At 44.5% G+C, this 26,173-nt stretch overlaps 1 protein-coding gene across 6 annotated transcripts; it reads left to right on the forward strand.

The window, feature by feature from the left end:
* The first annotated feature begins 1,185 nt into the window (after positions 1-1,185).
* SEC24C (SEC24 homolog C, COPII component) lies at positions 1,186-26,172 on the forward strand. Of its 6 annotated transcripts, XM_040485415.1 has the most exons (25): positions 1,231-1,313; positions 1,504-1,756; positions 3,061-3,260; positions 5,343-5,478; positions 13,825-14,000; positions 14,430-14,801; positions 15,086-15,222; positions 16,458-16,526; positions 17,838-17,949; positions 18,170-18,297; positions 19,456-19,594; positions 19,809-19,924; positions 20,097-20,221; positions 20,341-20,532; positions 20,742-20,835; positions 21,037-21,153; positions 21,929-22,099; positions 22,780-22,876; positions 22,979-23,124; positions 23,350-23,488; positions 23,637-23,755; positions 23,851-24,030; positions 24,278-24,469; positions 24,703-24,792; positions 24,938-26,172. In XM_040485415.1, exons 3-25 carry the CDS (start codon positions 3,089-3,091, stop codon positions 25,076-25,078), a joined length of 3,360 nt encoding a protein of 1,119 aa, XP_040341349.1. In that variant the 5' UTR covers positions 1,231-1,313; positions 1,504-1,756; positions 3,061-3,088; the 3' UTR covers positions 25,079-26,172. The 6 variants fall into 6 exon arrangements, with proteins under 6 accessions (XP_040341348.1, XP_040341353.1, XP_040341352.1 ...); XM_040485414.1 differs by lacking the exon at positions 1,504-1,756 and having other exon boundaries at positions 1,186-1,313; XM_040485419.1 differs by lacking the exon at positions 1,504-1,756 and having other exon boundaries at positions 1,186-1,313; positions 14,709-14,801.
* The last annotated feature ends 1 nt before the right edge of the window (position 26,173 follows it).

The raw sequence follows: 26,173 nt of genomic DNA on the forward strand, positions 1-26,173 counted from the left end.
TATTGAAAGGATTAAGTGAGGCCACATATATTTTTAAAAACCCTACAAGTAGGGATGCCTGGGTGACTCTTGATAGAGGCTCAGGTCATGATCTCGCCTTCATGAGTTTGAGCCCCGCTTCCGGCTCTGTGCTGACAGTGTGGAGCCTGCTTGTGATTCTCTCTCCCTCTGCCCCTCTCCCACTCTCTCTCTCTCAAAATAAATAAACGTAAAAAAAAAAAGTTAACTGGGGCACCCGGGTAGCTCAGTCAATTGGGTGTGGGCCTCAAAAATGTTTTTTAAATTTTATTTATTTTTGAGAGAGAGACAGAGCGCGAGCAGGGGAGGAACAGAAAGAGAAGGAGACACAGCATCCAACCCAGCCTCCAGGCTCTGAGCTGTCAGCACAGAGCCCGACGCAGGGACGCAGGGCTTGAAGCCACGAACTGCGAGATCATGACCTGAGCCAAAGTCGGACGCTTAACCCACTAAGCCACCCAGGCGCCCCCGATGTGGGACTCTTGATTTCAGCTCAGGTCATGGTCTCACCATTGGTTAAGTTTGAGCCCTACATGGGGCTTTCTGCTGTCAGCACGGAGCCTGCTTCAGATCCTCTGTTCTCCCACCCTGCCGCTCCCCCCCTCATGCTCTCTCAAAATAAATAAACATAAAAAAAGTTAACTAGTAATATCTGACATTTACTGAGTGATTGCTATGGTGCCAAGCAACCTGTGTGACGTGTCTAATTACATTCTCACAAGAAGCTATTAATATAAGGGCATTCAGTATTCTCTCATTTAAAAAATGAAAGAAACCAAGGCAGAGATAGTTGCCTAAGCTGGTCAGCAGCTAAGCCAGAACACGAACACATGAAGCCTGAAAGCCGAGTTAGAACTCTTTACCATAATAGTTCCGCACATCTTATGACCAGCGAAAGTCATAAGAGCAACTTCATAGACGGAAATCAATGGGGCCAGGGGTCAGCAGGAAGTGACTGCAGGATCTAGATTAGAGGTCACTAATGCGTCACTCTCAATCGCATCTCAGCTAGTGGGACCATAACGTGATCAGAACGGGGAGCGGGGTAAAAAGGCAGAAATGCACTAAAACCTGCGGAGGCTCTCAAGCAGCAGCCACGACAGGAGAGGCCGTGGCGCATGCGCGGCATCCGGGTTCTTGCGCGCGCATCTACTGCAGACGTGGCAGAAGGAGTGTCCGGCCCTGGAGCGTGGGGGAGGAGCTTCCGGGGGCGACGCTCAGGCCCCCTCGGAACCGGAAGTTGGGCCTGGGATCCTTGACGTTAGGAACGAAGTCGAACCTGGATCTGGAGCCGGGTGAGGAGTGGCATCGGGAGGTTGGTGGGTAGGACAGCAGGGGAGAAGCCGGGGTATCACTGGCCTGATCGGGGTCCCGTCCGAGAAGGAAGGGAGGAGCCTGGGGGCGGGGCACGGAGAGAGACCCTCATCTCACGCATCCACAATCCTGAATCAGTCCTAGACCCTCCCTTCTCTCCTCCCGGCCCAGATTCCGGCTCCCGCTTCCTGCCCCAAGCCTGTTGAAGGGCGCGAGACGCTCGATCTCCATGCTTAATGGACCAGCCCTCTCGTCGTGGCCCGAGAAGCTAGCTTGACTTCTTGGTCTTGATTCCCGGCGCTCCCAGCCTCCACAGCTCGACTACCTTCAGAGTTCTAGGAAGCTTGCCCCGCCCCCTGGGTTGTCACCCTCGGCTGTCTACCCAGAATGAAGTCCAGACTTGAGCCTTACTCCAAACTCTTGGGTGTGAGATTATTTTCTGGCGAAGAAGCTCCTTTCCTCCGCTCCCCGCCCCCACACTGATTTAGGAAGATACAGGGGCAGGGGACATCTGTCAAGCTTAGTGTTTGTGACCTGTGCAAGGTTTAGGATTTGGAAGAACAGCTCCTGAGATGGGTTTAAGATTAAAGAATTCTAGTCCAGGAGCAGCTCAGCTTTTCTATTATCAAGATGACCCTCTTTAGCAAATGGGAGAGGCCCATTGTTCCACTACAGCATCTGTGAACTCTCCTGCTTCCTGTGCCCCATCTGTGTATAGGGTAGTTGAATGATAAGGCGTTCAGATGTGATCAGATAGTCTTGTTCTTGGAAGGACCCCGGAAAGGCTCTCACATTCATTCCTCTGTTGCTGGGTGAGATTGTCATAATTTTAGTGGTGGCCTATATTCATGACAAACATAAGGAGAGCAGAAACGGGATAGTTGGGAGAAGTGATGGGATTTGGAATACTCCAAATCTGCTTGAAGTCCCTCTGCTTGAAGGATAGGTGAATGATCTTTTTACATGAAATCTTTGTCATTGATCCTTGAACTGTTTTCCTAGGTTGTTGTGAGAAGTTTTTGTTCCTGGCCTGCACTTACTGGTGTCTGTTACCTTGTTAGAGTTTTGGGTGTCCTTTGCATTTAATGATTTTAATGCTTTAGTTTTCAAATCCATACATTCTTTTGGTGGAAAGACTGGGGATGGAGTAGCATTTGAATTATTGCAGTTCAGCCAAAGAATTTATTTCTCTGATCAGTTACTCTAGAATTTGTCTTTTGAGAAGGAGGGAATTTAACTGATCTGTTTTGTATGTGTAGCCTGAGTGATGGAAAATGACTAGCACTTTAGAGGGTATTCAGTGTTTGTTGAATGAATGGATGCTAGGGTGAATGAATGGAAACTGGGAACATTGTTTCATTTACTTATAATATCACAGTAGTTCATCAGTGGCAGGACTCCTTGTGTGACTAGACACTAGAAATCATACCACTGGGGAATGGAGGCTATTCCCCATTCCAATGGGGCCTATCTGAAGTTGAAATTTATACCCTCCTGGCAGTGACAAAGCATGGGGTTCACAGTAACAAATCCTTACTTTGAGGAGGTAATGTGGCTACTGGCTGGGGCAGAAAATTACAAAGATCTTGTGGTAGTATGGGAACAATTAGGCTGATAACTGCCTGATAAGGTCAGTCCTTTTTTTATCTATACTTTCTACCCTGAATAATTGTTCTCTCTTTAGGAAGTTGATTTTGACTAATATCTCTCTTCTCTCTCATCTATTAGGTGAGACCAAGTTGGGGATGCACTCATAATGAACGTCAACCAGTCAGCTCCACCTGTGCCGCCATTTGGGCAGCCCCAGCCTGTCTACCCAGGATATCATCAGTCTGGCTATGGTGGGCAACCAGGGTCCACAGCACCCCCAACTTCCTATGGAGCCTACAATGGCCCAGTACCAGGCTATCAGCAAACACCTCCCCCAGGTATGTTTCCAAGTTTCCTTTGAGCTTAGGAGGGGAATCAGTAGTGTTCAAGCTGGGTGGTATTGCCTTACGGAAGCTGCCTAGAGAGTTGGGATGACTGGGATTGAGGAACGTGCCTCTGGCTCTCGGTTACGAGAACTCTGTGGGCAGTCTTCCCTTCCCTGTTTTTACATAAGTTCTGCCTTAAGACATCTAATCAAGCGCATCTTCCAGGTTCAGTGGCAGTTCATTTCATGTGATTGTCATCCTGTATGTATAGCCTCAACTGGCTGCTTTGTTCACAGCTGGATGGAAAGGTTGTGGTCACTGCTCTTTCAGAGCCTGTGACCAGGATTGAATATTTCCTGTTGACCTAAAGTCTCCCTGAAATCACTTGTTCTGCATGTATATTGGTAATACCTGTCATTGGATTAATGGTTCTATTTATAAATGACCCTGGGACATGGGAAACTAATTCGTGGATAAAAAGTGTGGTGTTTGTGTGTCTAAATTTTGGTGCTTCTCATATCTTTCTGCTGATACCATTTTTTGCCTTTGCTTGAGTTTCCTCTGCTTCTTAGATGCTCTGTAATATCAGGACAATAAGAGAAGACTAATCTGCTGCCTTAGGATCAGTGTTTGCCTTTTACATTGCTTTTTCAAGAAGAGCAGCTGGTACTCTACAGACTGTCCATAAGGCTTTTTGGAAAATGGTTAACAGCAGATCTTTGGTTAGGCTAGCTGAAGAGTTAATGCCAAATGCTTTATGCATAACTTTTTAAGATAGTAAATTCCATACAAGGATATGGGAAAAAGAAGGCACCAAGAAAGCATAGGTAAGATTTGGGAAATGAATGAAGTATTACCGTTTTAATTATGATTTTGAGAAAAAAAATTGTCAAGTGGTGAGATTAGGTCTCAGGTCTTTGGAAGAGCCTTATTCTGGGTTGAGACTTTGGCTGGACAGAGTCCACCTCTGATCTGTCATGTCCTGGCTTATCAGGATGGAGTTTGGCATTGCCTCAATGGGAAGTTTTATTATTGAAAGGAAAACCTATCTGGTTCTGGGATGGCTAGTGAACAGGTTCAGATTAATTAACCTGTAGGCAGGTTCTAAATTGTCTAATTGTCTAATCTCTATTGAGTAACAGAGCAAAAGAAAAACAATTGTTTGAACAGGGGTCAGCAACATTTCCAAAGTGATGTGCCGAGTAACTAATTCCCTGCATTTCATGTGGGAAGGATGGTTGGGGATAGTATTCAGAAAGGATGGTCGGGGGTAGTAGAAATAGCTTTGATAGGAGCTCTGAGGAGCAAAAGGGCTGGGGTACAGCTTTTGTGAAGACAAAGGTGGCACCACTAGTGAGATGGCAAGTCAGCTGTCCTGACTGAACCACTGGGCAGAGTCTCCAACCTGAGATTACTTTCCTGAGCCATGTAATATTGGGAACGTCAACACTTAGAAGTGGATGGTTAGGATAAGTAGAATATATGAAAAAGAGGTTGGCAGAATAGTCTCCCCAACAGGAGCCTGTCTTTACAAATTAGTTCAGTTTATTACTTGATCACCTTCTGTACTACCTTTCTCATATGTTCAAAGTTTCTGAGTTCTGGAGTAGGATCTTTTCCTTAAAAGAGTTGACTTTTTGGGGCACCTGGCTGACTCAGTCAGTGGAGCATGCGACTCTTGATCTTGAGGTTGTGACTTTGAGCCCCATGTTGGGTGTAGAGATTACTTAAAAATAAAATCTTTTTTTTTTTTTTTTTTAAAGAGTTGACTTTTTGTCTAGGGTAAGAACATTAGACTGTCTTGGATTGTATGAAAGTGTATGGTGATTGCAGGAAGCCCTTATGTTCTTGTGGCTCTAGTTACAGCTTCACGTATAGTATATCTGTCTAGAAGAGTGGAGACTCTCTGACTGGGCGTCCATGTTCAGAATCTGCTGTAGCTGGAGTTGCATGTTCATGGTATCCTTTTGATATCAAAGCTGTGGCACTGGGCCAGTGAAGCTCTGAGCTTATTAATTCTTGCTTTATATTCCTTGCTCAGGGTGGAGAAGAAAGTTATTTCCCAATTGCTTAGTTTCTGTCCTTTACCCTCAGGTGTGTCAAGAGCCCCACCTTCTTCAGAGGCACCTCCAGCCTCAACAGCACAGGCCCCTTGTGGCCAGGCTGCTTATGGCCAGTTTGGCCAAGGAGATGTACAGAATGGGCCGAGCTCCACTGTTCAGATGCAGAGGTATGTATTTGGGTCAACCTAAAATCGGTCTGATGAAATTAGAAGGATTAGGAATGGATGAGGGCCTGTTTCTTTTTTCTTGACTTTCTCTTAGATCCTTTTTTCTCTTCCCTCTACTTTTTTGTATTTTGTTTTCATTTTTCCAGATTATGGGTGCTGCTGTTGTCTACTCCATAGATCATTAACCCATCTTCGTACCTGAGTTCTTTTGTATATTCTTTCTGTGAACTTGAGTTTTTTTCTTGACTAGACATATATCTTCAATAATTGTTGCAATCATACTGAGCCTGCCCTCAGGGAGAAACAGGAAGAAAGGATCTCAGAATTATTTATGTCTCTTCTGACTTCTCCCTTTCCTCTAGATCAGGCAGTTAGTAGGACTTACTGGATAAGTTTGGGTGTGACCAGTTTTGAAAAGAAAGATACTCAAAGAAAAACCACATAAATGATAAAAACTTTGGTGGTACATGATCCAATAAACACCTGTCTTTGTATGGAAGTCCATTAAGGGAAGGCAAGTCATCTCTGTTGGACTATTGTTTGTTTTTTGGTAAACAAAGGATAAAGTATAACTGTGAGTAGGGTGTGTGGTAATGGAAGAGTCACTTTCTGACATTTTTATTGGGTGTCCAGAATATACATTTTTAGCATCAGATGTTAGCATCGGAAAGACCCTGGGAAGTGCTCCCTAATCTTGTGTGTTAGAAAACACTGAGAAGCAGTATAAGAAATTCATTCATTCATTCAGCCACTCAAAAATATTTATTTTGTATTATTATGTGTTGGATGTTGTTCTACAGGTTGGAGATAAAGCAGCAAACAAAACAGACCGAATCTCTGCCCCGGTGGAATTTATAGTCTAGTGGAGTACACAGAAGATAACAAGTAGACAAATATAAATAAGAAATAAAACAGAGTAGGGATATACAGAATGTCTGGTGAGGAGGTAGGGAGCTGTTTTAAATACATTGGTCAAGGAAAGCCTCTCTGAAGTGCTGTTTGAAACTTCTGTGAAATGACTCAGGGAGCTATCCAAAGATCTGGGAGAAGAATGTCTTGGATAGAGGAAACAAGTGTAAAGGCTCTGATGGAGAAATTAATTTAGTGGGTGTGAGAAAGAGCAAGAATGCCACCGTGACTAGAGCAGAATGGAGTGTGGAGGAGATAAGGTAGAAATATAGTCAAGAGCCGTATCATGTAGTGCTTTGTAAGTCATAGTAGGAAGTATAAATTTGATTTTAGTTGGAGTGAGAAGCCATTGGAGAGTTTTAAGCTGGGGAGTAACACATTTACATTTATTTGTTTGTTTATGCAATAGATCTTTTCATTATAATATAAAACACATACAGAAAAATCCATACAGAACAAATGTATGGCTTAGGAAATTATTGTAAAGTGAATACCCTTGTAACTACAACCCAGATGAAGAAATAGAAAGAACTCTGCCACACGCCCCAAAAGCCCCTTCCACGTGCCTCAATTCAGTCATAACTCTCTCCTTATCCTCATGAGTAATGATTATCCTCTTATAGTAACCACTTTGTTGTGTTTTTAAAAATAGTTTACACCCAAATGTACATCCCTAGATACCACAGTTTAGTTTTGCCTGTTTAAAAAACCAAAAAACAATTTGATGTGTCTTTAAGTTGATAGGTTCTCTTTCTTTCTCTCTTTCTTTCTTTCTTTCTTTCTTTCTTTCTTTCTTAGAGAACGAGCAAGCGAGGGAGGGGCAAAGAGAGAGGGAGATAGAGAATCCCAAGACTTGGGGCTCAATCTCACAAACCGTGAAATCATGATCAAAGCCGAGATCAAGAGTCAGATGCTTAACTGACTGAGCCACCCAGGCACCCGCCATCCTCCATCTCTTTCTTTTCTTTCTGTTTATCTGTTGAAGAACTGAAGCCAATTGACCTGAAGAGTTTCCCACAGTCTTGATTCTTCTGGTTCCAAATTCATATTACAGTTCAACATGTTCCTCTTTTCTCTGTATTCTCTGCAAATTGGCAGCTGGATCCAGAGACTTGCTTTCTTAATATCTTGTCTTTTTTTTGTAATGTTAGCAGTTGTTGGAGCTTAATACATATGTATATTAATTCCTTGGGTTTTCAAAATGGTGATACTTTTGAATTCTTTTGTTTTTCATTTAATTGTTTGAATACTGTTACAGTTTTCCTCTTGTGTTGTTTGGTTACTTGTGCAGCTCATATAGGTTAAATGCTTGCTTCTTTACCTTTATTTCCAAGTTTATAAGGGAATGAATTGGTCCTTTGTTACCTACTGAAGGTGACCTCTTCTTTTTTAATGTTATTTCGAATTTACAAATTTAAACATACATATTTTTATTTATTTAAAATGTTTATTCATTTTTCAGAGAGAGAGAGAGAGTAGGGGAGGGACAGAGAGAGGGGGGGACCAAGGATCTGAAGCAGGCTCTGTGCTGACAGCAGCCCTGTGCGAGCCCTATGCTGGGCTCAAACTCGTGAACCATGAGATCGTGACCTGAGCCGAAGTTGGACGCTTAACCAACTGAGCCACCTAGATGCTCCTAAACAGATATATTTTTTAAAGTTTTTATTTATTTATTTTGAGGGAGAGAGTGAGGAAGAGAAAGAATCCCAAGCAGGCTCCATGCTGTCAGCCAGAGCTGAACACAGGGCTCTATCACACAAAACATGACATCATACCTGAGCTGAAATCAAGAGTGAGATGTTTAACCAACCAAGCCACCCAGGCACCCTGAATTTAAACAAATTTGATGGGTTTTGGGGCACTTGGGTGGTTCAGTCGGTTAAGCATCCCGACTTCAGCTCAGGTCATGATCTTGCATTCATGAGTTCTGCACTGGTGGCACAGAGCCTGCTTGAGATTCTCTCTCTCTCTCTCTCTCTCTCTCTCTCTGCCACTCCCCACTGTTTTTCTCTCTGTTTTTCTCAAAATAAACAAAAAAAAAAAAACATATTTGATGGGTTTCAATCCACTGCAATTATCATCATTATTGAAGTTTAGAGTGTTCCATCTTTGACCAATGGGAGCTTCTTCAAGTTGACTCCTGAGTACTTCTGACATGGCCCTAGTAGTCTTTGAGAATGATAAGATGTCTTAGGATTGTCTTACACATTTTAAGCCCCAGACCAGGAATTAGGCATTTTCCCAAGAAATCCTTTATTTTGGTGGTGATAAATGACATTTTGTGGCCGTAATCTGGGCACTAGGCACGTTCACTGATTGGTCACTCCTGGGCCTTTACAGTAAGCATAGCTAGGAAACACATATCTACATATCTATAGATATCTACATATACATGTTTAAATTTGTACTTCCAATTCAAGACTACAGAGCCTTTACTTAACCTATTATACCTGTATCTCTTCTTTTTCTTAAGGCTATGGGGATGATGGAATTATAATACTGAAATATGCCATAATTTCTCATTTACTTTATCCCTTATTGTACACAGCAGTCTCAGTACAACAATACTAACACTATCACAAATGTGATTACTAAAAACAGTATCTTTTTAAAATTTTGCATATAGTCTCCTCATTCTGTAATAATTTAAAAACATATACTATATATATCTATACTAGATATATATACATATATGTCTTTCTTTCAAAAATAAAAATAAACATCAAAAAAAAATTTTTTAATTGGATTCTGGTGATGGTTGCACAGCTCTAAATTTACAAAAAATCGTTGAATTGTACACTTAAAAGGAATGAATTTAATGGTATACAAATTGTGTTTCAAAGCTTTTTTATTTTTATTATCATTATTTTTTTAATGTTTATTTATTTTTGAGAGAGAGAGAGCATGAGAGGGGGAGGGGCAGAGAGAGAGGGAGACACAGAATCTGAAGCGGGCTCCAGGCTCTGAGCTGTCAGCACAGAGCCCGACGCGGGGCTCAAACTCACGAATCATGAGATCATGACCTGAGGTGAAGTTGGACGCTCAACCTACTGAGCCACCCAGGTGCCCCATGTCAAAGTTTTTTTATTTTATTTTATTAAAAAAAAATTTTTTTTAATGTTTATTTATTTTTGAGAGAGACAGAGACAGAATGCAAGTGGGTTGGGGCAGAGAGAGAGGGAGACACAGAATCTGAAGCAGGCTCCAGGCTCCAAGCTGTCAGCACAGAGCCTGACGCGGGGCTCTAACTCACAAGCTGTGAGATCATGACCTGAGCTGAAGTCGGACGCTCAACCGACTGAGCCACCCAGGTACCCCTTTCAAAGCTTTTTTTTTTTTTTTTATTTTTTTTTTTTAATGTCTATTTATTTTTGAGACAGAGAGAGACAGAGCATGAACGAGGGAGGGTCAGAGAGAGAGGGAGACACAGAATCTGAAGCAGGCTCCAGGCTCTGAGCTGTCAGCACAGAGCCTGACGCGGGGCTCGAACTCAAGGACTGTGAGATCATGACCTGAGCCGGAGTCGGCCGCTTAACTGACTGAGCCACCCAGGCGCCCCTCAAAGCTTTTTTAAAAAATGTCATCTTGGGTGGCGATATCATTGGAGTATCTTTCAGAAGCAAATGTGAAACAACCACACTCCCTCAACCCAGGCTGTAAAGGATTCTCAGAGAGAAAAAAAAAAAAATTTTGATTAGACTAAATAGAGACTATTAAAAGAGAGCAGATAGTAGACTAGTGCCTTGAAAGGACTAAGGGAATGCAATTGTCAATGCAGAATTATGTACCTGGCTAAGAGAGAGTACAAATACAGATATTTACAAACTGACTGAGAGTTTACCATGTATCGACCTTGGTTGAGAAAATTATCAAGGGATAGACTAAGGAAAGAAAGGAAAATTAACCCAGAAAGAAGAATCTTTAAAGAGAAAGGGAATAGGAACTAAAGACATGGAGATAGAATATAGACCAATTCTTTTGTAATGCTTGGCTAAAGAAGGAGCAAAAGCTTGAGGGAGGTCTGAGGTTTTAGGGCAATTTTATTTGATTGCATTTTTGAAGACAACTTAATTGAGATATAATTCACATATCATGTAGTTCATCCATTTAAAGTGTACAATTCAGAGGCATCTGGGTGGCTCAGTCAGTTGAGCGTCTGACTCTTGATTTCAGCTGAGGTCATGATCTCACAGTTTGTGAGTTTGAATCCCCACATCAGGCTATGCTCACAGCGTGGAGCCTGCTTGGGATTCTCTGACTCCCTCTCTCTCTCTCTGCCCCTCCCCGCTTGTGCTCTCTCTCTCTCAAAAATAAATAAACTTAATAAAAAATAAAGTGTACAGTTGAATGGCTTTTAATATATTCGCAGGTAATGTGCAACCATTACAATTTAGAATATTTTCATCACCTCAAGAAAAAACACCATATCCTTTAGCTCAGTAGCTACCATTATTTAGCTATTTCTTCAGTCCCCCACTCTCTCAACCTTAAGCAACCATTACAGTAGTCTCCCTTTCTGCAATCCAGAAGCAGATGATCCTCTTTCTGACATACTGTCAGAGGGTCAATAGTAGCTCAATACTTCTTCACAATGCCTACATCATTCACTTCACTTCATCTCATCGCGTAGGGACTTTATCATCTCACATCATCACAAGTAGTGTGAGTACAATATAAGATATTTTGAAAAAGAGAGGAAACATATTAAAAAGCTATCCAACCTCATAAATAATGAGAAAAGTACAAATCAAAAGCTGTAACAAGATTCTATTCTATTATGTATCCATCAAAGTGGCAAAATTAAAAAGTGTGAGAGTCCCAAATATTGCTGGACTATCAGAATAACAGGAACTCTTTATCCACCGGTGATCAGATGCAAATTAGAACAACTACTTTGGGAAAATAGCTTGGAATTATTTGTTAAAATTAAAGATAACAGGGTACCTGGGTGGCTCAGTTGGTTGAGTGACTTCAGCCCAGGTCATGGTCTCACAGTGTGTGAGTTTGAGCCCTGCATTGGGCTTTCTGCTGTCAGAATGGAGCCCACTTGGGATCCTCTGTCCCCCTTTCTCTCTGTACCTCCCCCACTTGTGCTCGCTTGCTCTCTCTCTCTCTCTCAAAAATAAACATTAAAAAAAAATAAAGATATACATACCTTATGACCCAGCAACTCATTCATAGATACATGCCTTAGAAAAATTCATGTATATATATATATATGAAAAATTCATGTATATAAACAGATATATGAGTGTTCATAGCAACATTGTTTGTAATATTAAAAAATTAGGGGGTGCCTGGGTGGCGCAGTCGGTTAAGCCTCCGACTTCAGCCAGGTCACGATCTCGCGGTCCGTGAGTTCGAGCCCCGCGTCGGGCTCTGGGCTGATGGCTCAGGGCCTGGAGCCTGTTTCCGATTCTGTGTCTCCCTCTCTCTCTGCCCCTCCCCCATTCATGCTCTGTCTCTCTCTGTCCCAAAAATAAATAAACGTTGAAAAAAAAATTTAAAAAATTAGAAAAACCTAGAGATCTACATTAAAATACTTAAGTAAATCATGGCATATTTATTTAGCAGACTAACATTTAGTGATGAAAGGAAATGCTACATGCAACAGCATAGATGAATTTCATAATCATGGTTGAACAAAAGGAGGAAAACTCAAGGAGTATATGTGAAGTGATTCTGTTTACAAAAGTGTAAAAAAGTGACAGAACTGGTACCTGGGTGGCTCAGTTGGTTGAGCGTCCAACTCTTGATTTTGGCTCAGGTCATGATCTTGCTGTTTGTGAGATTGAGCCCCATATTGGGCTCTGTGCTGACAGTGTGGAGCCTACTTGGGATTCTCTCTCTCTCCCTCTCTCCCCACCACCCCCACCCCCCACTTGTGCTCCATCTCAAAATAAATAAAATAAATATATTTTTTAAAAAGTGACAGAACTGAACTATGTTGTTTTAAAGACAAGGGAATGATTATTAGGAAGTTAGGAAAGTGGTTACCTCTGGGAGAAGAGAGAGGGCTGTGATGGAGGGGAGGAGCACTGGGCCTTTGGGTGCTAATGTATTCTATTTCTTGACCTGGTTTTTAGTTACATTGGTATTTGTATTATAATTATTCAACAGTAAATACTTGTTTTATGTTTTTTTTTTTTCTATTTATTTTACACTTCATAATTAAACAGTAAAGTACATTGAACTAAGATCAGGTCTGGGCTCTAGTTCTAGCCTAGTTTGCCACTTACACTCTTCATGTCTTACTTTTCTATCTGCTGTGTCCTCATTTTGCTGTGAGGATTACATTAAATAAAGCACTTAGAGATGCTTTATAAGTTGTAACGCTACTTAGAGATAAGGTGGTATTTTATTATTGCTCAGGCATGTGATGGAATAACATTGGGTAGTTGATAGTATTATCCATATTAATGGAGTAGTAACCATGAAATATAATTATTCTGACAAGGATTTATGGGCTTAGGCTATGGAGCTAACAGTATGTTTGGTGCTATGGAAGACAAAAAATGCAGAGCCCAACAAAGGACAACAAATGCAGAGCTGCTCTCTCAGGGAGATAAGGTTCACTAGCACAACACTCAGAAAATAGTAATTGAATGAATGAATGAAAGAAAAGTGTTAAACTACAAGACTAATATAATAAATATATTATATTTATTATACAAAATATAATAAAGTACAAGTTGTTTAGTAGAGAAAATAAGCAGGAAGAGTAAATCAGAATTTAAGTGTAACTGATTATTGTTGTGAAGAGTTTGATTCACTCTTGAAATCTCATATGGAGCTTTTATGTATAATCTATGTTGTAGATTTCTGCAGTAATATCAACATAAAACACCACTTTAGTTACTAGTTGATATGCAATGCTACTGGAATGATTTTGTATTTATATTTTAATGTGCCATCTGATACCATGGGAATGTCCAGTGTCGCTATCCAAGTAATGAGGCTTTGCTAGATAAACCTGGCGAGAAGGCTTTCTGGTTTGTGTCCTGTTTTCCTGGTCCCTTTCTGGTAGAGCTGGCATCATCTTTCTGATTAGTACAGAATGTCAAACTAAGATGACTTACTCTGCTCTTAACACCTTTAGCCAGGATAAAGTAATAAGTACTTTGATTGTTTAACTCTGTTGAGTCAGAGGAGGTGATAATCTAACTAGTAGAATAAATAATACCTGATCTGAGGGTGCTTGGCATATGTTTGTGGAGTGAACCTAATGGAAAACAAGATTTTCCATGAATAATCATAGTGTGGATCATCAGGAATGTAATACATCTACAAATATACAAAAACATGAAGCCATAAAAGAGCCCAGGATGACAGGAAGATGCTGTAGAACAGTATAGTTTCCTGTATGATGTGGAGCTCCTGCCAACTTTGAAGGGTCTCCCAGCCTACTTGTTACCTCTGCCTTCCTTGTATTTACAGGTTCCCTGGGTCTCAGCCATTTGGGTCAGTCCCATTGGCCCCTGTGGTCAGCCAGCCAGCTGTGCTTCAGCCCTTTGGCCCTCCCCCGACAAGTGCACAGGTGACTGCTCAGCTGGCAGGAATGCAGATCAGTGGTGCTGTGGCTCCAGCCCTTCCCCCTGTGGGGCTGGGCTATGGTGAGTACTGATGACCCCAGGATTGTTATTTTCCCCTTCTTTTTAAATATATATATTTTTAATGTTTATTTATTTTTGAGAGAGAGAGACAGACAGAGTGTGAGTGGGGAGGGGCAGACAGAGAGGGAGACACAGAATCCAAAGCAGGCTCCAGGCCCCGAGCTGTCAGCACAGCCTGATTTGGGGCTTGAACTCACAAACCGTGAGATCATGAGCTGAGCCGAAGTTGGACACTTAACTGACAGCCACTCAGGTGCCCCTACCTTCCCCTCCTTTTTAAAAGCATCAGACTCTGGTGTATACCCGAATCCCTTTTATTTCTTGTGCTTCTGAGGGCCAGCTGATAGGAATGGTCATTCCTGCCCCTCTCATGTGGAAAGGGGAAGGCAAAATGACTAGGGTTCTGATTGTATCTCTTCTACTTCTCAGGCCCACCAACATCGCTGGCCTCAGCCTCAGGAAGTTTCCCCAACTCTGGTCTGTATGGCTCCTATCCTCAGGGCCAGGCTCCTCCCCTTAGCCAGGGCCAGGGTCATCTTGGGGCCCAGCCTCCCCAGCGATCTGCCCCACCACAGGCCTCCAGCTTCACATCCCCAGCTTCAGGGGGTCCTCGGATGCCTTCGATGACTGGTCCACTCCTGCCTGGACAGGGTTTTGGGGGGCCCTCTGTGAGCCAGCCCAACCATGTGTCCTCACCTCCTCCTCAAGCTCTGCCTCCTGGCAGCCAGATGACTGGGCCCCCAGGACCACCACCACCTATGCACTCCTCCCAGCAGCCAGGCTATCAGCTGCAACAAAATGGTAAGTTTTTCCCAAGGTCTGTCTAGAAGCCAAAGGCTTCAACTATTCAGGTGTTTTTGTTTGTTTAATATTGCTTGCTAAGCGGTGAACTAGATGGGTAGCTTCAGCGTATTATTACTAGGATGCAGGATTTATAAGACATTCTTTTTTCTTTTAGTTCAGATAGTGTGGTCTTTCTCTGAATGGTCATTACCTCTATACTTATAGGAGTCTAGTCATTTCCCTGAGGCCTTAAGAAGACATCGGGGATTTTGAATTTATCAACCTGTGCCCTTGTCTTTCAGGTTCCTTTGGACCAGCCAGGGGCCCTCAGCCCAATTATGGAAGTCCCTACCCAGGAGCATCCACTTTTGGCAGTCAGCCTGGGCCTCCTCAACCACTGCCTCCTAAGCGCCTGGATCCTGATGCCATCCCAAGCCCTGTAAGTAGATACTTATGTGGTCCTAGGGAAGGAGTTTGTGGCTGCCAGATAAGTGAGTCAACCTAGATGAGATGTTTGCCTAGCGTTTTCTGATTATTTTCCCTTTTCATTTATCTTCTGTTAGGTATAGAACCTAGATGTAATTTTTGACTCTTTGAACTGGAACTTGAGGCCCCAGAAATCTTTTGGGGGCACTTTTACTCTATAGCTGGGCAGGGAAGAAAGCAAAGCTAAGAGTGATCAGTAGTGTCAGTAGACAGCTGGGTTGAGTACTGCCTTCTGTCACTATTGGACATAGCATGGTAACCTCTACCCTTCTGTGGAGTAGTAGCTGGGTCCAGGTCTTGTCCTTTTAGATTTAGTAGGATAGCAGTCTTCTTAATGGGTAGATCTGGTAGGAATTCTCTGATGGTAGGTGTTAAGAGAAGGAAAGCCTCATTGGTTTCTCTGTGCCCCTAGTTGGACAGTGTTTTAGGAAGAAACCTCCAGTACTTTTGTTGGCTAGAATCCTGCTGTGTGGATGGGGGAAAAGTGATCTACAGTTTATAAGGGCAATGTGGGGAAGCTGCTTCTCCCAGGAGGGGGGTGAATTTCACTCTTACAGCCATCATCAGAATCCTTAGGGCTTCCTTATCCTACTTGGAATAGAGGCTGGGACTGTACTCCCAAGTGGGGGCTATTTTATAGTTTTGTCTGCAACATTTGCTATGTCAGTTACCTCACCATGCTTAGCCATTGTCATATTCCATTCTGTTCTCTTTCCTCTTCCTTTGGGGAATTACTATGGTGAAGGACCATTTTGGCTAAGAGCGACCCTAGAGGATTAAGCAGCCCCTCCTTTTCGTCTCCTTCAGGGAGAAGTAGAATCTGGGTTGGATGTGAGGAAAGGCTTCTTTAAGCATAAGCATGGTCCTTAGATGGGAGTTTGGCCTTTTGGGGGGAACATCCCTCTTCTTCCTTCTTAAGATTTCTCCCATTCAGCCCCTCTCTCTAAAACTTGCTTCCTATTTGCCACTTTATCTTTCTACATCATAGTCTGAGCCATTAAAGCCTCTGTGTTGGGCCAGAGAGCCCTGGAATTTCTGACCTAGAGGGGGCCTGATTTCAGCAGTATGAGCTGGGCTCCAGCTATTCATGTCTAATTCATCAGGGTCAAGAGAAGTAACATCTGCTTCTTGTTCTTTTGTCTCCCTCCCTGTATTCCCCTGCTGCCTTTATTATTAAAACACTAAAAGCAACTCAATGAGCTGCCTCCTCAGCAGAAAACCAGGCACAGAATAGACCCTGATGCCATTCCTAGTCCAGTAAGTGCAGGGGGTGGTGTGTGTGTGCGTGTCATCCCTGTGTTAATGCCACCCATGCATGCCTGTGACCTCATCTTCACCTCATCCACCATGTCCATCCCTCTCCACCCTCTTCCCTTAGTCCTTCTAGACCCTCGCTTTTACAAACCAGAAGGATGTGCATGTCTCAAGTCACCATGTAATGAAATAACAAGCTGTTTGGCAGTGCCTTGAGTATGGGGTGGTAGAAGACCAGGCTGTAAGGTGGCATGTTAAGCTTTGGTTTTAGTTCTGCTGGGTCCTCCAGGAGCCTGCATGTGACATTTGAAGGAACAGGACAAAGTTGAGTAGTAGGTCCTTCCCCTTTGGGACTGATATGTCTACAGCTTGTGGAAAAACTTTGGGTAGGTGACTACTAATGTAAAAGTTTGGGATACTGGTATTTCTCACAGGGGAAGAGACTACTGGTTTGGGAAAGTGTGGGCCACTTTCTCATCTGGAGAGTCTATTTGACTCTGATATATTTCTAAGCTTCAACTCTTTCTCCTATGTAATATGGAGTCTTATTCTCCCTTTACTTTTTCTGGTTTTACAAACCATCTTGAAGTACTGACCAAAGGTCATCAGCCTACACAAAGATCTGATTACCAGCTTTGCAAAATCTTTTTTTTTTTTTCCTTTCCTTTGCTGGATCTGTCAAAATGTGGGGGACTGAGGATTGGGCTTGTAAGGATTGGGTACTTAATCCTCTTCTCCCATATTTACACACAGATGCTTACCTGAAAATAAGGTAGCATCTGCTTCCTCACCTTACCTGTTCATTTCTGTTTAATCCTCTCCTCACCCTGTCCCTTCTACTTTCATTGAGTGTAGAGTCATTCCAGGTAGATTTCATTTTTACATTGTTATCGTTGTCTGTTTTCCTGCTCTGACTCAGAATGTGTCTTGGTGAGAGGAGTGGGGGGGGGGGGCATGTAATGTGGGAGGGAAGTGAAATCTGATATATTTGAAGGTTTGTGATGAGAGCTGGAACTTTCCTGGAGTGGGGGGAATAATGGGGTGGTCACCACTGATTGGGGGTCAGGGCAATTCATAAAGAAGCCCTTTCTCAGTGTTGACTGTACAGCATCTTGCTACTGATTATAGAGCGGAAGATTGGCATTGTAGCATTTTATGTGATCTCCAGAATGAGAGCAGGCCTGGTGCATGAGGTGTTATTAGCAAATTACTAGTTTCTGTGCAGTAGCTCTAGCCTTTCTTTCTCCTGGTTTTCTAGGACCTGGTACTTCCCTTTCTTGTGTCACCCTCACTCATTTCATTTCTTCTCTACAGATTCAGGTTATTGAGGATGACAGGAACAACCGGGGTTCAGAGCCATTTGTTACTGGAGTACGGGGCCAGGTGCCACCCTTAGTCACCACCAACTTCCTGGTGAAAGACCAAGGTAAGAAGGGTATTAATTCCTTCCTGTGAGCGCCTTTTCTCCAAGATTATCAGCTTATGGATAGGGCTTCTGTTAGTCTTTAATCAGAGACCAGTCCCTCTAGGGGAAAAGCCGCCATCAGCTCTAGCATATGTCGGGGTGATGAGGTGGATCAGCAATGGAGAGCTGGTGTCTAGAGGGATTCTGTGATCTGACTTAGGTTTTCTACCTCCTACTTCAGGGAATGCAAGTCCCCGATACATCCGATGCACATCCTATAATATCCCTTGCACATCTGACATGGCTAAACAAGCCCAGGTGCCTCTAGCAGCTGTCATCAAGCCACTGGCAAGGCTGCCGCCAGAGGAGGTGAGTCAGGGAAGGGACTGGAGTATAATGAAAGGGAGGAAGAGAGGGGGGAGGAAAAGAGGGGGCATAAGACTTCTTCCTGAAAGTGATTCTAGCAGTCACAATGAAAGAAGTCCTGGTTGGGCAGGAAGGGAGAGTACCTCAATAGCTTTCTACCCAAGGGCCCATGCCTGATGGGTGTGGTTGTGATGAGAGTAAAAGCCCAAGAAGTTGTTGGGTGGGAGCATGGTCCATATGGGAAACAAACTGAAAAGAGGCAGGGCCAACTTGTAGGGGAGGAGACAGCTGAATGCAGAAGCCTTACGGTCATCTCCAGATGATTACAGGTACATCATTCTACTTTTATTCTATACTGTCCTAACATCCCTGGTGAGTTAGGGAATGTTAGGAAATCATATAAGGGAAAAAGGTAGATCAGGGTCCAATAGTCCTTCTCTTATCTGGCTTGGGCCCTGATTTTTCACCTCAATACCTGAAATCAGCAAGAAGAGAGAGAGAACTTGTCAGCTGCTCTGCCAGGCTTTGGCGGGAAAGTGTTTATGCCTGGCTTAATGAATTTCGAGTGGATTTCTCTATAACTGGCTCACTTTACATCTTGCCTCTCTGTCTTGCACTGTGTTTTTCTCTTTCTCTCTGGATCTCAGTGGGGATGGTTAGACATTTAGCTGCTGGTCTCTTATCTGTAGCACGGCATCTAGTTGAGACAGTGGTAGATGTCACAGATATCCAGGGATGGGGAGGATCAGTGTCATAAATACCTGGTTGGGGAAGGAACCAGAGTCAAGATCCCTAGGGCAAGAGTGAAGAGAATTGAAGATAGGGCCTGAAACGAGAATCCTAGGGAATCTTTGGCTTTCTCCTTATATGCTTATAGCAGCCCCTGATTTGTTAGGGCCACTTTCACAGTTCTCTTTCAAGAAGGGGAGTTGTGGAGATGAGGAGTAAGAAGAGCGGACTATAGAATTTGAACTCTTAGGGACATTCCTGTGCCTGGTACCCTCATCGTTTGTCTTCATTCCCTTTCACTGTATTCCCTCCTCAGGCAAGGTATCTCAACCATGCCCTTCTCCCCTCCAGGTTGTTCTTCTTCATCTACTGCCACATGTCTCAACCCGCTGTAGCTTTCCTTTGTCTGAGCCCCTCCCCTTTGCTCCTTAGGCTTCACCGTATGTCGTGGACCATGGGGAATCTGGCCCTTTGCGCTGCAATCGCTGCAAAGCATATATGTGCCCCTTCATGCAATTCATTGAGGGAGGGAGGCGCTTCCAGTGCTGCTTTTGCAGTTGTATCAATGATGGTATGTTCACAGAGACTGGGATTGGGGGGGGGGGGTGTTCTGAATTGCATCTTTATTATTCTCTTTCTAGTTAGATAGGTAAGGTTCCCTTATTCAGGAACTGTGGAAGTAGGGCACATATGGGGATGTGGGGTGGTAGAGTGAGCTTAGCCAGTGCAAGACTACTAAGATTGAGAGTGGACATTTGAGTAATATTCTGATGTACTCCCCACAGTCCCCCCCCAGTATTTTCAACATCTGGATCATACCGGCAAACGTGTGGATGCTTATGACCGTCCTGAGCTATCGTTGGGCTCTTATGAATTCTTGGCCACTGTAGATTACTGCAAGGTAAGAGAAAGTAGCATGGGGAGGAGAAGTGGGTAGAAGACAGTGAGACAGCTGAGAATTGCTGTGTTCATTTTCCTCACCCTTTCATTGTCCCCTCTGATATTGACTTCTCTGTAGTCAACTAGCCTGCTTACCAATGCCCTTCTCTCCCCAACATTTCCTTCCTTTGCAGAACAATAAGTTTCCCAGCCCTCCTGCCTTTATCTTCATGATTGATGTCTCCTACAATGCCATCAGAAGTGGTCTTGTTAGGCTCCTCTGTGAGGAGCTCAAGTCACTGTTAGATTTTCTACCTAGGTGAGACTTATGGAGCCAGGGTTCTTTTTTTGGATAATCACTGGGGTGGGGGTGGGTTCTGATTGACTCAGTAGGTGGAGAAGGTGGCCAAGTGTGGGTAACAATGTTACCTTCTACAGGGAGGGTGGAGCAGAAGAGTCAGCAATCCGTGTTGGCTTTGTCACCTATAATAAGGTGCTCCACTTCTACAATGTGAAAAGCTCATTGGCCCAGCCACAGATGATGGTTGTATCTGATGTGGCTGACATGTTTGTGCCACTGCTGGATGGCTTCCTGGTCAATGTCAGTGAGTCTCGGGCAGTCATCACCAGGTAAGAGCCAGATTGTGGGGATAAAGTGGGAATGGGGTAGAGACAATCAGAGAAAGTCAGTCGAGCAGAGGGGTCAGCAGATGGACAGGGACTGTGCCTCAGGAGCTTTCAGTCTGGGGTGGGGGGAACATGATTCTTCAGTGAATTGAGGGCTAAGGCATTGAATCTGGATAGCAATTTTGATTGCCTCCCATCATCTGTCTTTTCAGCTTATTGGACCAGATTCCTGAAATGTTTGCAGACACAAGAGAGACAGAGACAGTATTTGCTCCAGTTATCCAGGCTGGGATGGAGGCTCTAAAGGTAAGGCTAGAACCTGGCAACTTCTCTGCCTCACTTTCTTCTGACCATCTTACTCCCTGGGATATAACTTTCTTTAGTGATTGATGACTGCCCAATGAGTCAGCGTATCTGACATAATTGGCACCAAATAAATGATGAGGGAAGGGATGAATGAATAGCTGAATAAAGGAAAGAATGAACAAGTAGTCCTCTCTTTCCTAGGCTGCTGAGTGTGCAGGGAAGCTGTTTCTGTTCCACACCTCCCTGCCCATTGCAGAGGCCCCAGGGAAACTGAAGAACAGAGACGACAGGAAGTTGATCAACACAGACAAGGAGAAGGTGTGGGATTGGGAGATGGGGGGAGAACTCTCTATTACAGAGGAAGGTGGTGACTCTTCATAATGTAGTACTTTTTTTTTTTTTATGTGTATTTATTTTTGAGAGAGAGAGTGTGAGCATGAGAGGGGGAGGGGCAGAGAGAGGGAGACAGAGGATCCGAAGATGGCTCTGCAATGACAGCAGAGAGCTCTATGTGGGGCTGACGCTCACAAACCATGAGACCATGACCTGAGCTGAAGTCGGACACTCAGGGGCCCCCACAATGCAATACTCTCAACTTTCTTGAGGGGGACTGGGATGAGACACTCTCCCCTTTCACATGTCAGGTCCATGACTGCCAACCTTCTCCAGTGCTCCCACACCTCTCTACCCCATCTCATCCCAAAGCGCTCGATAGATTCTTCTTCTTTTTTTAATGTTTATTTTTGAGAGAAAGAGGGAGACAGAGTGTGAGTGGGGGAGGGACAGAGAGAGAGGGGGACACAGAATTTGAAGCAGGCTCCAGCTCTGAGCTGTAAGCACAGAGCCTGATGTGGGGCGCAAACTCATGAACCATGAGATCATGACCTGAGCCAAAGTCGGATGCTCAACTGATTGAGCCACCCAGGTGCCCCTTGATAGATTCTTCTTCTTAAGAGAATGTTCTACTACTCCTGCAAATGCTTATGAGGTAGATCTGAAGTCTTACATATATTTGAATATCCCATATTAAATATACAGTTTTCAAATAGGGTAGAGCTGAGATATTCGAATGTTTTCTCCTGTTCCTTCCCAGACTCTGTTCCAGCCTCAGACAGGTGCCTATCAGACGCTGGCCAAAGAGTGTGTGGCCCAAGGCTGCTGTGTAGACCTCTTCCTCTTCCCTAACCAGTATGTGGATGTGGCCACGCTCTCTGTTGTACCCCAGCTCACTGGTGGCTCTGTCTACAAATATGCTTGCTTTCAGGTAGGGCATGGGACTCTGGGTGGCAGGTGGAAGCCGGACAGACAATGTCTGCCTACGTGTGGAGCAGCTCTTTAACTGCTGACTCATTAATAGGAATACTGTTGGAGGAAAAGACCCCATAATGTAAAGAAGAGAGTAACAAGGGTAGTGGTTAGGAGCATGGGGTTGGAATCAGTCTTCAGCTGTTATTCTGGCCCTCCCAGAATACTCACTATATAACCTAGGAGAAATTATTTATTTTTTCTTTGTTTCTTCATCTGTGAAATGGGATTTCTACCCAACCCCCCATTTTTCTGAGCGATAGAGAGGCAAATGGAGAGGGAGAGAGAGAATCCCAAGCAGGTTCCATGTCCGGCGTGGAGCCTGATGCAGGGCTCAATCCCATGACCGTGAGGTCACACCCAAGCCAAAATCAAGAGTCGAGCCCTCAACCGACTGAGCCACCCAGGTGCCCCTATAAAATGGGATTTTAATACTTAAGATTTATTATCAGGAATAAGTAGTTATATGTAAAATACTTAATGTAGTACTGGGCTTGTAGCAAATGCTTAAAAGCTATCATTATTATCATCGTCACTGTTCCTATGATTCAGCAGCTTGTAGAGTGGAGGGGATGCAGGGAGATAATCTGCAGGGTGTTATGTAGTCAGTGATGTGACTCTGGGCCTGGGGGGCTGCAGGTGGAGAATGACCAGGAACGGTTCCTGAGTGACCTGCGTCGGGACGTACAGAAGGTTGTTGGCTTTGATGCTGTGATGCGTGTTCGGACAAGCACTGGTCAGTCCTGGTTGGAGAAGAGCAGGTTGGGGGCTAAATCTGGAAGGGAGGCAAGTGGCACCTGTCGTATTTGTAGCCCTGACTCTATCCATGTGGCTTCAGGTATCCGTGCTGTAGATTTCTTTGGGGCTTTCTACATGAGCAACACAACAGATGTGGAGCTGGCTGGGCTGGACGGGGACAAGACGGTGACTGTGGAGTTCAAGCATGATGATCGGCTCAATGAAGAGAGCGGAGCCCTCCTGCAGGTAGCAGGCAGGAGGCAGGGGTTGGGGAGGAACTGTCAAGTTCATTGTACTGGATATAAATAGGCTGCAGGGAAGAGGATAAGAGGTGGGTGGAGAGGACTAGAAGAGGCTGGGGAAGGGATGGCTCATGTCTTTCCTCTATCTTACTAATCTAGCAAAGGAGCAGTTTTTCAGAGGGCTTTGGTGAGGGAAGGGTATGAATTCTCCCTTTCTCCCTTCCCCTAGTGTGCTCTGCTCTACACCAGCTGTGCAGGGCAGCGACGGCTCCGCATCCACAACCTGGCCCTGAACTGCTGCACCCAGCTGGCTGATCTGTATCGAAACTGTGAGACTGACACACTCATCAACTACATGGCCAAGTTTGGTGAGGGTAGAGGCAGGGCGAGGGGGGATTGGGGTTGAGAGAAAGGTGGTTGTTGGTGATTCAGCATTCCCGGGTAGGTGTGATGGTGGGAAAGCACATGTGATGGGGTGGCTAGCCAGTGACTGTGCTGTCTCCCTTTCACATCCAGCATACCGGGGGGTCCTAAATAGCCCTGTGAAGACTGTTCGTGACACTCTCATCACTCAGTGTGCCCAGATCCTGGCCTGTTACAGAAAGAATTGTGCCAGCCCCTCCTCTGCAGGACAGGTGGGACAAGCATGTTGGAGGAATTGTTAGGACAAATTTTTGCATTTGGGAGAGACTTCTCATGATTATTAACTTTACTTTGATAATCCCTGCAGTTGATCCTTCCTGAGTGCATGAAGCTACTCCCAGTTTACCTGAACTGTGTGTTGAAGAGTGATGTCCTGCAGCCTGGAGCTGAAGTCACTACTGATGACCGTGCCTACGTCCGACAGCTGGTTACCTCCATGGATGTGGCCGAGACCAATGTCTTCTTTTATCCTCGGCTCCTACCATTGGTGCGACTAAGGGCTGGGGTGTGAGACATTGCACTGAGAAAGGGGCATCATAGAAGGAGGAAGGGAAAGGTTAATATTATCTGTGGTTGACTCTAGTGAATTTGTTTCTAACCTACATTATCTGATATAATTTTCACACTGAAAGAGTTACTGATTTAGCTTTCTGAAATTTCACGTGTGTGTGGTGAGGGGCAAACTTGTCTTATGGCCCTTGGCAAATAACCTCTTGCCCCTTCCTTTTGTCTAGACAAAGTCTCCCATTGAGAGTGCCACTGAACCACCAGCAGTTCGAGCATCTGAAGAGCGTCTGAGCAATGGGGATATATACTTGCTGGAGAATGGGCTCAACCTCTTCCTGTGGGTGGGAGCAAGTGTCCAACAGGGTGTTGTCCAGAGCCTCTTCAGTGTCTCCTCCTTCAGTCAGATCACCAGTGGCTTGGTGAGGGCAGGAAGTCAAGGGGAATATGGGTGTGGAAAAGCATTTTGTGATATGAGTGGGAGTCAGTAAAGTTTGTATGCTAGTCCCCTTTAATAGCAGGGAATCCTTGGAGGGGATGGGGGATGCTGTCATTATTCCGAGGCTTGTTTCAGATAATGAATAATTCTTTGCTGCCCCATTTTGCCTTGACTCAGAGAATTTTACCATAAGGATAAATGAATTTTGTGTTGCAGAGTGTTCTGCCAGTTCTGGATAATCCACTGTCCAAGAAGGTGCGAGGCCTCATTGATAGCTTAAGGGCACAGAGGTCACGGTACATGAAGGTAACACTGATCTAAACTCTGCATTTCTTACCTTGTTAAGTCCTCCCCTGGAATGGGGGGTGGGAGTAAGTGATTGGATAATGGGATTTTAGGGCATGTTTAATTCCTTTTGGCCCTGCCTCATGACCCTGTCTTCTGGCCATAGCTTATCGTGGTGAAACAGGAGGACAAGCTGGAGATGCTGTTCAAGCACTTCCTGGTGGAAGACAAGAGCTTGAGCGGTGGAGCATCCTATGTGGACTTTCTCTGTCATATGCACAAGGAAATTCGGCAGCTACTGAGCTAGAGCAAGTGGGTAAATGGCATAGGGTCCCAGGCCAGCTTCCAGAAAGTACACCAGGATGGCAGAGAAATTGGAACAGTTCCATTATCTTATAAGTCATGTAAGCTGACCTCAATCTCTCTGGGGGGAGGGGGAGGTATAAGGAGACACCTTTCTGGAATCAAGTATCCTACCACTCTGTCATGTCCTGCTGATGGAAGGTGCCCCTATCCCCTCACTTTACCCTCCTTTTCCTGCTAATCCTGTCGTAATGAATGTAGTTTCTCAGTTCACTGTATATGATTCGGTATTGGGGGATTTGGAGGCAACCAGACTCTGGCAATATTATGTGTCCCCTTAGACCAGCCTCCAAGAAGAGAGGGGCAGGCAGGAAGGAGTGGGAATCCCAGGGGTACTATACGGGGGTGGGTAGGGGCTAATTCAGCTCAGTGTCATCAAAAACTTCCTATATTAGGGACGAAACATTCAGGTGCACAAGAGCTGGGGTATAGACCATAGATGGTGGAGAGAAAAGTGGTTGGTCAGCCCTTTTTGGGCCTGGAAGTCAGCAGCCAAGTCAAAGTTGGAGAGTGGTTGATTAGCTCTTCTGTCTCCTGCAATGATTGGTGATCACTAAGTGGATAGAGGCACATTGTCAGAGATGAATGAGCCTGGGAAGTGAGTTGCAAAGAATATTAAGACCTGGGAGAGGTAACAGCCTCTTTCCCAGCTGGAGAGGCTCCAACACTGGATGGTTCTGTTGGGAGCCTGGTCATCAATTTGCAATACCTCACAGAGCCAGCCCCATCCCACTCTGAGCTCCCACTGGAAACACTGCTTTTCTAAGCTGGGAGTTGTTGAGAGGGGAGAGGCAGAGGTGGATGGAGCTCTGTTCTCTCCTGCCGGGACACCACTCAAGCTCTGGTATTGACAGAGTGGCCGACCGTTATCTTCCAACCTGAACTGGCTGGGGCAGGACAAGGGCTAGGCTTGATGGTGGCCAGGCTTGCCTGCTCCCAGCCTGGGATGCCCCTGCTCCGGACCTCTCATTTCTCTTCATTGGTTTATTTTTCAATGCATCTTTAATTTGTAAAGAAATAAAATAAATTAAGATGTAAC

Source organism: Herpailurus yagouaroundi, unplaced genomic scaffold, assembly GCF_014898765.1.
Source record: "Herpailurus yagouaroundi ecotype Mexico unplaced genomic scaffold, PumYag 163, whole genome shotgun sequence".
Classification (NCBI taxonomy): Eukaryota; Metazoa; Chordata; class Mammalia; order Carnivora; family Felidae; genus Herpailurus; species Herpailurus yagouaroundi.